We start from the raw sequence: 13,008 nt of genomic DNA, 5'->3' as shown, positions 1-13,008 counted from the left end.
CAAATGCCATGAACCCAGAAAATTGGAAAGAAGACTTAATCCCCACAAAAACTGACTGACAAGCGAAGATGATAGAATATTTAGAACTCGCGAAAATGACTGGGAGAATAAGAGGAAACTCAAACCAGAAAGTCAACAAAGACTGGATAATACCTTAGAAAGTATTATGATAATGCAAATCTCCTGACAGATTTAGATTGAATCTTGAAGTATAAGGAAACCGTAAAAGTAAAAATTCTTGTGATAAGTAACAGAAAAAATAATAATAATGAAGTGCGTATAGATTAATAAGGTGTAAAAAGTACAGTTAGGTGAATTGGAACTTAATGATAAGTTGTTAGTGTCTATGTTTGTTTATGTGTTGTTGTTGTTGTCTATGTTATATGTAAATTGTTTTGTAATAAAGAATTGTTTTAATAATAATAAAAAAGAATTTGTATAACAATTAAGGCAACCCATTTAGGAGGGAGGTCTCATGATTAAATGGGCAAGGCTTGCAGTCCAACCAAAGTCCTCTGTGATTTTAGTGAGGCAAAATCAAACAATGCTTAGATCAGTCCCATTGGAAATGGAAAGGGCTTGGGCTGAATTGCGCTCCAAGTCTTTGTTCTCGGGAACTGACAATCCTGGTGTTTTTTCAGAGAGGTGTGTTCTTTTTGCAGCAGACTTAAATCTAACATATGAAATTCCAGAGTTGTGGGGGCAGGGGGATAGCTATTAAAGTCTAGAAGCAGCTGCGGGTTTTCTCTGCTTTAACAATCAGAAGAAACTCTGTGGAAATAGGAAAAATGCATAGAAAATTTATGCCTCCTTTTTTTTTGAGTTGAATTTACGGCATAGGCAAAGTTCTAAGCCAAGTAGGGCTGCCAAAACAAATCTTGTAGGGCCATGGACTTTGCTGAAGTTCCCATAGAGGTGCCCTATCTATTTTTAATCATAGAAACATATGCTTGCAAAGGTGAGAGCCAGGGGCCTCCCTAGACTGTCAACTATATTTTAAAGAAGGGGGACAAAGGCTGGCTGCAGGTGTGGTCAGGCAAGCATCTCTGTGGGTTACAGGAGTTATTTCCTGTAGATTGCCACTGCAGAACGAATCCTGACCCAGCAGCCATCATTTTATAACTGCACGCCCTCCAACGTTTCTCCAATGAAAATAGGGATGTCCTATTCCATGATAATAATAATATAAGGCCCTTCATCCGTAGATCTCTAGGTCAGTTCAAAACATAAAAATACATAATTTTTTAAATACAATCCAATAACCCCCACCCCCTCCTACAAATACATTTAAAATGGTATAGTATGTACTGGTATATTAGGGACGCGGGGGGCGCTGTGGGTTAAACCACAGAGCCTAGGACTTGCCGATCATAAGGTTGGCGGTTCGAATCTCGTGACGGGTGAGCTCCCGTTGCTCGGTCCCCGCTCCTGCCAACCTAGCAGTTTGAAAGCACGTCAAAGTGCAAGTAGATAAGTAGATAAATAGGTACCACTCTGGCGGGAAGGTAAACGGCATTTCCGTGTGCTGCTCTGGTTTGCCAGAAGAGGCTTAGTCATGCTGGCCACATGACCCGGAAGCTGTATGCCAGCTCTCTCGGCCAATAAAGCGAGATGAGCACCGCAACCCCAGAATCGGCCACAGCTGGACCTAATGGTCAGGGGTCCTTTAGTATGTATATTAGGCCTATTCCACAAGCGTGGAGCCACCACAGAAAAGGCCCCGCTGTTGTATTGCCACCTTCCGAGCCTCTTGTGGAGGAGGCATATGAAGAAGGGTCTCTGAGGATGTTCTCAGAGTCTGGGGAGGTTCATCTGAAGTGAGGGGTCCTTGAGATATTGTGTCCCTGCACCGTTCAAGGCTTAAAATTCCTGATTGCAATTGCTTCCCAAGTCAATGCAGTGTTAACATGGACTTGAACGGATCGCAGCTGGCTTCTCATCTAGGAAATTTCAACTGAGTAGCAGTAGGTAGAAGAGGCTCTTGACATAGCTGTCAACTTACAGATTGGAAAATAAGGGACCAGCAGCCTCGAAAATAAGGGATCAGCAGCCAAAATAAGGGATTTTCCCAGCACAGGTATGTTCAACTTCTGGGCCTCTCTGAGCCAAAGGCAGAAAGCCCATCCAGCAGCCAAATGAAGCCTCAAGCGGTGGTTCCCACAGCGCAGCAACCCGGCAAAGGGGATGCAGCAAGGAAAACCACCGTCACCTCTCCGCTGGGAAGCGCTGAGCAAAGGCGAGTCCCCAGGCAACGCAGCCTATTTGATCGGCACAAGGCATGCAAGCTCCACCCCCCAGTCGTTCTTAGACTCCTTATTGGGTGAGCAACACAGCCAAGCAACACAGTTGGAGCCTCCCTCCTCCCTGGCCGGCAGGGAGGGAGGGAGAGGAGCTGCTTCCTTTGAAACCTGGGAAATTTAAGGGACATCATCAATAAGGGACAGCAGCGGGACAATAAGGGACTTTCCCGCCAAATAGGGGACAGTTGACAACTATGGCTCTTGAATGTGCTGGAGAAATGGTATACCGGTTGTCTTTGAGGAACAGGAAAACGTTCTGGAACTGCTAGGAAATTGGGACAGGGGCCAAGAGGAACAATCCAAACTGATGCACTGGGGTAAGAGCTACATTTTCCTAACTACCCTGGGCAGGGAGGATGGAGAGGCAGAACCCCTCACCCATCATAGATTGGTATTTTTTACTACTTCACACTTCAGCCCTGTTCTGATGTTCGAAGTCTCACGTGACAATGGGAGAGCAGGGAAGTCCAAGTTGTCTGGGAGCAGGTATTAGCCGTGCCTCCTTGTGGATGGAGCGTATGCCAAAAGTTAGCTACACATTGCAGCTGCTCATGTATAAAGCAGACAGGGTTGACTGTTTATCCAAGAGTCTCCTTCCTACCGCTAACCTGACAGTCAGGGGAGACCGGAGAGGCTTGAAATGGCTCACCCCTGATGCTTTTCCTGTCTCCTTCTCTTTCCAGGAAAACCACAAGCAACTCAAGAGAACAGAAATAGGCACTTGCTTGTGGGAAGGAGTCAAGCTTTCCACAACTTGGTAGAGAAGGAGTGGTTAACTCTCAAACACAAGCAACCATATCATTGCATAGTTCCTTTAATCCTTGGGCAATGAGCTATTATTCCTTTGATTAACCAAGAGTATTTCTCCTTCGTGAAGAGTGAGACCTCAAAACACTCTAGCCTTCCCTGCCTGGGCTCATGCAGAGTTCTTTTTTGCACCATGCTTTCCAGGTCCAGGGACGCGGGTGGCGCTGTGGGTTAAACTACAGAGCCTAGGACTTGCCTATCAGAAGGTCGGCGGTTCGAATCCCCCGATGGGGCGAGCTCCCGTTGCTCAGTCCCTGCTCCTGCCCACCTAGAAGTTTGAAAGCATGTCAAAGTGCAAGTAGATAAATAGGTACCACTCCGGCGGGAAGGTAAACGGCGTTTCCGTGCGCTGCTCTGGCTCGCCAGAAGCGGCTTAGTCATGCTGGCGACAAGACCTGGAAGCTGTACACCGGCTCCCTCAGCCAATAAAGCGAGATGAGCGCTGCAACCTCAGAGTTGGTCACGACTGGACCTAATGGTCAGGGGTACCTTAACCTTTTCCAGGTCCACACTTTAAAGCTGTGTGCTCATCCACACTTCTGCTTGTCCCAACACTTTCCCCCAGGGAAAACTTGCAGTTGAAGCGCTGAATCAGAAAAAAAACAAAACAATTGGCTTTTCTGCAGATTGCTGCTGGTTCTGATTTAGAGGGCACAAAGCAGGGTTTCCGGGGCAAAGGCTTCGACCTGTGTCTAGACAACATGAGAGAAGCAGAAAACCCAACAGACCTGCGGAAAAGTATGGACGAGCTCTCTGCTCAAGAAGGTTTTTCTTTTGTTCTTGCGCTTTCCCCGGGAAAATCCACATTTTATTACTGAATCGGAGCAAAGCAATCCGCAGGGAACTTGATTGCCATTTGCTCCAATTTAGCAGCAAAATGCGAGTTTTCCCAGACAAAAACAAACAAAGAAGCTGCTTGGGCACGGAGCTTTAAAATCTAGACCTGTGCAGCACGAAAGGAAGACTGGATGAGTCCCCTTGTTGGGGTAGTTGCACGAGGGAGATCTTTGTATAAGCAGCTGTATGTGAGTCCAGCTGTATGCAATGTGTAGCTAAGCTCTTCGCACACACTTCAAGTATATCTGAAGGAGTGTCTCCACCCCCATTATTCTACCCGGACACTGAGGTCCAGCACCGAGAGCCTTCTGGCAGTTCCCTCACTGCAAGAAGGCAAGTTACAGGAAAGCAGGCAGAGGGCCTTCTCGGTAGTGACACCCACCCTGTGGAACGCCCTCCCACCAGATGTCAAAGAGAACAACAACTACCAGACTTTTAGAAGACATCTGAAGGCAGCCCTGTTTAGGGAAGCTTTTAATGTTTGATGGACAAACTTTGTATTTTAATATTTTGTTGGAAGCTGCCCAGAGTGGTTGGGGAGGCCCGGCCAGTTGGGTGGGGTATGTATAAATAAATAAATAAATAAATAAATAAATAAATAAATAAATAAATAAATCAACAGTGAGGTGTTGCGAACTCTCAGTTCCCTCACAAGAAGCATAGCTGCATAATAAACAAGACATGCCCTCTAGTATATTTGTCCATGTTGGGTTGTATTCAGTTCTAGCCCTATTCAGACTAGACCTGCTGAAGAGGATGGGAGGAGCTGGGCTTCATTCCCTTCCCCTGTGTGCTCAGTGCAATATAAGAAGCATAACCACATCTCTGATTTATAGCCGCATGGGCCAGCACATGCCCATCTAATTTCGCCCAATGAATGTACAGGATCCCTTTACTCATCATTTAATAATCATCACCTCTAGTCAGATATGACATTAAGTATTTTCTTGTGGCCATTGAAAACAAAGAGGCCACTTGAACCAAAGCTACCTTTGCCTTGCTGACTTTCAAAGCGATAACAGATCCGTTTTGATTTGTGTGTAGCGGAGAGCAATCTGGGCGTTTGTGGCTAGATGCTAACTGAATTCAGGTTGAGTTACAGTTGCAAGATGTGCTTCTCTAGGCAGTGGCGGAGGAAGGAGGTGCGGGTGTGTGTGTGTGTGTGTGTGTGGACCGCCCCAGGTGTCATCACTGAAGGGGGTGACAATATGAATTTATTTATTTTTTAAAAAAATGGGCTCACAAAACTTTTTAGGAGTGACGTGGTGGCTTAGGCGCCTGAAACGGCAGCGTGGGACTTGCGTCTGCCTACTGCCTCTCCCTCAGCCACCCTGCAGCTTGAGGGGGAGGCGGCGAAGAGGCTCGAAGCACCAAAACGTCTTGCCCAGCCCCCACGGACAGCTAGCCCCACCCCCGGCTGCAGGAAACCCGCCCCCCCCTGCACCAGGCACCTGAGCGGCTAGCTATGCTGCTGTCTCTAGGCAGGGTTTTTGTTTTACAGTGGTACCTTGGGTTACATACGCTTCAGGTTACATACACTTCAGGTTACAGACCTAGAAATAGTTCCTCGGGTTAAGAACTTTGCTTCAGGATAAGAACAGAAATCGTGCTCCGGCGGCACAGCGGCAGCGGGAGGCCCCATTAGCTAAAGTGGTGCTTCAGGTTAAGAACAGTTTCAGGTTAAGAACGGACCTCCGGAACGAATTAAGTACTTAACCCGAGGTACCACTGTAATTGAAGGAACGCAGGTGGCGCTGTGGGTTAAACCACAGAGCCTAGGGCTTGCCGATCAGAAGGTCAGCAGTTCAAATCCCCACGATGGGGTGAGCTCCCATTGCTTGGTCCCTGCTCCTGCCAACCTAGCAGTTCGAAAACACGTCAGAGAGCAAGTAGATAAATAGGTACCACTTCAGCAGGAAGGTAAACGGCGTTTCCGTGTGCTGCTCTGGTTCACCAGAAGTGGCTTAGTCATGCTGGCCACATGACCCGGAAGCTGTACACTGGCTCCCTCGGCCAATAAATCAAGATGATCACCGCAACCCCAGAGTTGGCTACGACTGGACCTTTTTACCACTGTAATTAGTTCTTGTTCTGCCATTATTTGCCTTTTAATTGTTGCCTTGGTCTGTTATCTCTTGCTTGTGACTAATGGGTGAAATAATTAAAATAACTGGCTGTTCAAGAAGCCCACCCATGTGGGGACAGTCCCATGTCAGGGACTGGGCAGAGGAGGAATGGTGGAGACGGCCTCCCCAGCCTGACCCTTCCAGAGAAGAGGAAGACGGTTCAGAATTACAACAGGGTTTTGAGGGAGGTCACAGCTCAGGGGAAGATGAGGGGGAAAGTTGGGAAAGAATGGGAGAGGAGGAGGAGGCAGAGCTGGAGCAGCTGGCTGACACTTTATCACTAGAAAGCCTTCCAGACTCTCCATCTCCCAGAACCTGGCGAGCCTTGAAAGTAGGAGAGCAGGAGTGACAGACGAAGATGATGTTCTATGCAGAGTTGGCCAAGCTGACTGGTAGGATCCAGAACCAAAGCGATCAGAAATTCCAAAGAGACTGGAGTAGATTTATTTGGTATTTGAATAATGATTGTAAAAACGTGAAGACACTAGCGGGATTGAAATAAACCTTGCAACGAAATGTGAAAATAGTATCTTCAAGTGTAAAGAAGGTCAGGAACTTACAGTCAAAGTGCACATACAATCTATGTGGAAATAAAAAAACCAGTTGAAGGGATGGAGGGAAGTCACAAGCTTGGCGGAGCAAAAGGTGTATGAATTGTTATTGCAAACAGGATTCCAGGTGGAAAAATCGAAACTAGAGACAGAACTGTTAGAACCTAAGACTAAGGTACTTTCGAGAATGTATAACTTGCTGCTTAGATGGAACACTCAGGATGAGACAGTCAAATCAGCCATGATAAAATGGGCTCAGGATATTGGGTACAACATTATGTTTGAAGACTGGGAAAGGTTATGGACCACTGGAATGAAATTCACGGCATGTAATGCCTTGAAGGAAAATATTATGAAAATGATATATAGGTGGTACATGACCCCAGTCAAGCTTGCAAAAATATATCATTTGTCTGATAATAAATGTTGGAAATGTAAGGGGGCTGAAGGGACATTCTTTCACCTCTGGTGGACTTGCCCAAAAGTGAAGGCCTTCTGGGAAATGATCTATAATGAGTTAAAAAAGGTGTTTAAGTACACCTTCCCCAAGAAACCAGAGGCCTTCCTCCTGGGCATTGTCGGCCAGAAGGTGTCAAAGAAGGATAGAACTTTTTTCATGTATGCAACCACAGCAGCAAGAATACTCATCGCAAAATATTGGAAGACACAAGATCTTCCCACACTGGAAGAGTGGCAGACGCAATTGATGGACTATATGGAACTTGCTGAAATGACGGGCAGAATCCGAGATTTGGAAGAAGAAATAATGGAAGAGGACTGGAAAAAATTCAAGGACTATTTACAAAAACACTACAAGTTGTATGAATGTTAAGAATTTGCATGATTTGGAAATTTTAGCTTCAGCAACTAGATTTGGTAAACCGGAAATTAAGCTATAAGTAAGACAAGGTGGCAATCTAAAGTAATATTATTATGTTTATTTTAAGGTATAAGTAATTGAGAAAAAGTACTTTGAATCCAGAAATATAATGTTTGAAAGATACAGTAAGGTATGAAACAAGGTAATAATTTGCTGATATTTTTATTGTAAAGAACGCAGGGTTCGGGAGATGTGGGGAAGTCCAGTAGGATATGTAAAAATGTTTCTGAAAGTTGGACTTTTTTCTTTTCTTTCTTTGTTTCTTTTCTTCTTTTCTATGTCTTTTATATTTCTGACTTTGTATCTGAAAATGTAATAAAAAATATTTAAAAAAAATAAAAATGAATTGTTATTGCAATGTTTGCATATTTTATGTTTTAAAAAGAAAATAATAAAAATTATATATATAAGAAATAAAAGAAGGAGATCAAAAAGCTTGGAGACGACTATAAGAGGCAACTGTAGGGGTGGGGGTGCTGTTGACGAATGAGGAAGTGGGAGAAAAGGGGTGGGGGTGGAGATTTACTTGGGACAACGTCATCAATCCAAGCGGCTGCATTCTCAAGCCTCTCTCTCTGTAGATATTGAATAAAAAGCAGATGGTAAGTGTTAGGTTGTGGGTGAACATATCAGACGACACAGCGATTCCTCAAACAGCTCTTGTTTATCCACAGGCCAGAACAGAACTGAACTGAAGGGTTCAGTCAGCCTGCTTATATAGAGCTCCAGTACAACGTAACTGTAACAATTTTCTAAAACTATCCAATCACTGAACATCACTTTCGATCCCTTATTTGCATAACTATCTACAGTACCCCCCTGCTGGCCCAGGGTGAGAACTTCAGTATATAACAGTAAGGACTTTTCCTTGTCTTATCCGTTCCTGGCAACCTGCCGTGGGGGTCGGGTCCCCCTGCCGCCTGACACTGACTGCAGTGCTGACACTGCTGTGTTTGTCCTCCTGTCTTAGGTGTGGTTTCAAAACAGACGGGCAAAGTTTCGCAGGAATGAGAGAGCCATGCTGGCCAACAAGAACGCATCCCTCCTCAAGTCCTACTCTGGGGATGTGACCGCAGTGGAGCAGCCGATTGTACCTCGACCCGCTCCAAGGCCCACCGACTATCTCTCCTGGGGGACTGCCTCTCCTTACAGGTGACCCTAACACACCCATATTACACTGCCAGTTTTTCTCTTGACGTGTCCGGCCGGTTTCCTCTGGGGAGGACAGGGAATGGAACAAAGGCCTGAGCCAAGACTCTCCACGGCCTCTCATCTATTAAGCAGAAAACTATTTGGAATGGTTTAGCTCTGATCTCCTTTACTCTTCTGTCAGCAAGTAGGCAAGGCAGACACGGGGACACACCAAAGTTGCAATCCTATCCATGCTTGCTCACAGGAGTAAGCCCTATTTAAGACAGTTGGATTTACATCTTGAAGTGTGAATAGGATTGCATTGTCAACCTGGTGTACAAGCCATTCATTCTCTCTCCAGGGAGCCCTGGGACGTTGTTCTCTGTATGTGCATGGGGAAGGGGGAAGATGGATCTTTGATAGACTTCTCGGCACCCTCGCCAAACTACAATTCCCAGGATTCTCTGGAGAAAGCCATGGCTAACAAACTAGCTTCAAAGCAACATATGTTTGTAGATTAGTTATATCCAGAGGGCTGGGGTGGTGGTGGTTAAAGCAGCAGGAAATGCGCTTCTTCAAAACAAAGCAACTCAATACAGCTGGGGCAGCTAGAAAAAGATGGTATCCCAGATACCAAATCTGTTCTGTGCATGTGACAGAATCACCCCTGAAGAAATGTGGTCCTAAGGAGCCTTGGTAGCCTTTTCTGGAAAACCAAGAAGGCAGAGACAAGATGGTGGCAGAGCTGGAGCTTCAGGTGGAACACTTGACATGATGTCCATTTGCTTAAGTAAATTACTTTGTTTTAATCCATTCTTACTACTTGTGGATGAAATAAACACATTCCTGATGATGAGACTTTTTCTTCAGAAGGGATCATACTTCATCATGACTCACTCTGTCTCTCATACACAGAAAGAGAGAGAGAACAAACAAAGAACAGGGTCGCGCAGGTTCAGTCCACACTTCAGTGCAATCTAATTCACATGTCCCAAACTAACATGTGAACCAAAATCACAGCTATCCTTCAAAATTTGTACTTATCTGAATTTTGAAATGCAATCCTAGAAAACAAAAGTATACAAAATGTACAAATTAGAAGGCAGTATGCATAAAAATGCATGTATTTGGGGGAAAGAATGTACAAAAACACATAATATTAGGAAATATTAGGAAGGAATCGTGAATATTGGGAGAAATGTGTGCTAAAATGCCGATGGTTTGTGAGGACTTGTTAAAAATGTATATCACAAACTAGTGCAGAAATCTAATGTTGGAAAAGTGAGAAATGGAGAGAAGCCAAAATGGACAGGTTTGTTTTCAGTGAATCCCATCCGAGACAAAGTCAAGCGTCTACCATCCAGGAGAGAGTGGAAAGGCTAATCCTGCCTTTCACCTCAGACACTGGAGCCACCAAGGGGAGGAGGGTGAAGCTGCTAGAGATGAATAACAGGGGCTGAAAAACATTTATTCACAGATATAATTTCCTATGAGTGTCACTTTGCCATATACTAAGATACATTCTCCATATTTTATTTCCGCCCCCTCTAGAATGAGTGGTTTGGGGAAATGGGGGGCCATCGTCTGAAAAACACCTGATCCTACTTTTTTTTTGGGGGGGGGGATTTGGAATGCTGTTCACAGTCGCTCATTTCCCCATTTATGCTTTGGCTGCCATTTCCCTGTTTTTGTGGGATGTGATACGTAAGTAGCAGTCAAGTACAACATTCCTTGTTTTCCTAGAGTGGACATGCAGGAAAATTTTTGGTCCAGCCAGTTGAAAACTTTCTGTTTCCTCCTGGCTGGGACATACTTCCTTTTCATGTGTCCTTACCTGTCCAGGTAACAAAAGGGACAAGGTACGCAGCACCCTCTCTCTTTTTGACTTCCTCTGTCGTTGAAGCAGCTTTTATCTAGAGCTGCTCTCTATTGGGTTTCAGCCAATAGATTGCACTGGGATTATCCCCATATAGGATAGCTCCACGTGTATATACTTTGTAACTAAGTCTGCCTTCAGGGATCCAACTGTGAAGAGAATGTGAGTAAACTACTTTTATATACTTTACAGAAGATGGTGGCATGTTTATTCTTTTAAGAGGGATATAAGGGAACTTACCAGGAACCTAATAGTGAGAGGCTTACACAAGCCTGCAACCAGCTACCTGCTGTGTGTTTGAAAGGGGAATGTGAAACTCAAAGTAAAGGAACTTCCTAGTTCCAAGTTAGGAAGGATATTAATAAACAATATACCCTCTCTTGCCTCCCTGAACATTCCCACAATTTTCTCTGTCCTCAATTCAACCAAGCCAGGTAGGAATTTCATCCTGGGCAGGACTAGACCACATTGCCCTGTAGATGATCAACAGAGCTGCTGTCAAAGGGTAGCATGGTTGAGTATCTGCTGGGGGCCACAGGCAAGAGCTTCCTGGACCTTTGAACCCTGCTTGCTTGTTCACCCGCCATTTGTTCTGGCCCAGATGACAGTAGTGGCAAGAAGCAGAAGCAGGGAATCACATCACGGTCTGGCTGGCTGTTGACTCTCTAGCTCAGCCTTTCTAAATGTCTGAGTCCTAGATGTTGTTGGACTGCAACTCCCATCCTCCCTAGTGAGCATGGCCAGTGGTGAGGGATCATGGGAGTTGTAGTTCGTGATCCTCTGGCTGCATCGAGCGAGCGAGCAATCGGTGGTAGAAGTGATGAGGAACAAGAGGAGGGGTAACCGGTGATAATGGCCGTGTGGAGGTCAACTCAGTATGGGAAAAGCAGCTTGTAGCATCTTGCCCAAGGGAAGTTCAAAACCTGAATCAAACACCGCCAGTCAGATTGATTTATTGGTTTCATAAAATTTATATGCCACTTGGTGGTAGACTACCTCAAAGCGGTTTACAAAAAAAAAGATAAACCAATAAATCACATAAGAATATTTAGCTATGTGCCTTTTAGAGTTTAGCCAGTTGGAGCTCACTCTAAGAATCGGTTTCTCAGTACTTTTACAACAACCCTTGGCAAATTGCAAAGATGGGGGACACAATCTTTCATTTCACATCAACATATTTTTTTTTCCAAAACAGCTCCTTCTTCTTTTTGGTCCCAGCATCAGTATCATATTTGTATCTGACAATCTCCTTTAATTACTGCCAAATTATAAGCAAATTCCCTATGTCCACTGCAATGGGCAACCCATGCCAAAAGGAAGATTGTTCCCAGGCTTAAGCATTGTTGTTTTTTCCTCCCACATCACTGGCAGCCACCATTGTAGGTCATCCTTTGAAATACTTTTTCTTATTTCTTCCAAAAAAACAACACAAAAAAAGTCAATGGGAAAATTGCGCAAAACTTGTGGGAAACTCTCTTGGCAAAACCCTGCACAATTGAGTGAAACATAACAAATGTGGACCGTGTGGGAAATCAAAAGCTTTTGCTTGGTACGTAATTACCTTTTTTTATTTATTTCCAGCAAGAATTGGGAAAGACAAGGAATGTGTTCCCAAAGTTGCACTGCCTGGGCCAATCACACAGAGGGCTATATTCATTGGGTTCCACTGCCTTGCAGAAGCGAAGCAGGCCTGTTTTCAGTGCCAGGATGGGTGTCTGGCTAAGAGACCGCATAGATTTATTCTTGTATTCTATACTGGAGAATGACAGGATCCAAATGTTTAAAAAGACAAAGAAACCAGTTCCCCTGTACAAGCCTCTTTGAAATATATGGTTTATTTAGAGGGCATTGTAAACTTAATGGCTACTCCTCTTCAAAGAAGTACCCTGAACTCTGAACCATTGAAACTCAAGTTCAGTACACCAGTTCCCAGAGATATTTCGTATGCATAGACATCACATGTATAAAATTGATCTAAACCAGGCATAGGCAAACTCTGGCCCTCCAGATGTTTGGGACTACAATTCCCATCATCCCTAGCTAACAGGACCAGTGGTCAGGGATGATGGGAATTATAGTTCCAAACGTTTGGAGGGCTGGAGTTTGCCTATGTCTGATCTAAACCAACACGACGGACTCTTAGGGACCTCACAACATAGGCGAGAGGGAGAGGGAAGAAGACACAAGTTGTGCTGCAAGATATGAAACTTTCCCCCTAGCCATTTACAGATGTCTCAAGCATAGGAGGAAAGCTCTGTGGAACTAGGCAGACGGAGGCTTTCTATCCAATCTGGCTTCTTGGAATTCCATTAGAAAAGGAGGCAATGAGTCCACCATCTACTTGATGTAAAACCACATTTTCGCTTCTATAAGTGAAAGGACTTTGCAAGCCAACCAACCAATCTTTTTTCCTTCTTTTTTTTTGCTGCCTTTCCAAAGTAAAACCCACGCTCAAGGCAGCTTGCAATGTATAAAAAAATTACATAACTACAAACATAAC

The 13,008-nt window shown here is 44.6% G+C and overlaps 1 protein-coding gene across 4 annotated transcripts in view; it reads left to right on the top strand.

Moving 5' to 3' along the window:
• Window positions 1-13,008, top strand: part of PRRX1 (paired related homeobox 1) — an 86,891-nt gene that overhangs the window by 64,397 nt on the left and 9,486 nt on the right. For all 4 annotated transcript variants that reach the window (XM_083506875.1, XM_083506876.1, XM_083506874.1 and 1 more), the window contains exon 3: window positions 8,472-8,653. In XM_083506875.1, the coding sequence (XP_083363001.1) occupies window positions 8,472-8,653 (182 nt within the window). The remainder of the gene's footprint in view (window positions 1-8,471; window positions 8,654-13,008) is intronic.

Source organism: Podarcis liolepis, assembly GCF_965112155.1.
Source record: "Podarcis liolepis genome assembly, chromosome: 6".
NCBI classification, from domain to species: Eukaryota; Metazoa; Chordata; class Lepidosauria; order Squamata; family Lacertidae; genus Podarcis; species Podarcis liolepis.
The sequence above is the reverse complement of the archived record's forward strand: the minus strand, read 5'-3'. Positions and strand labels throughout refer to the sequence as shown.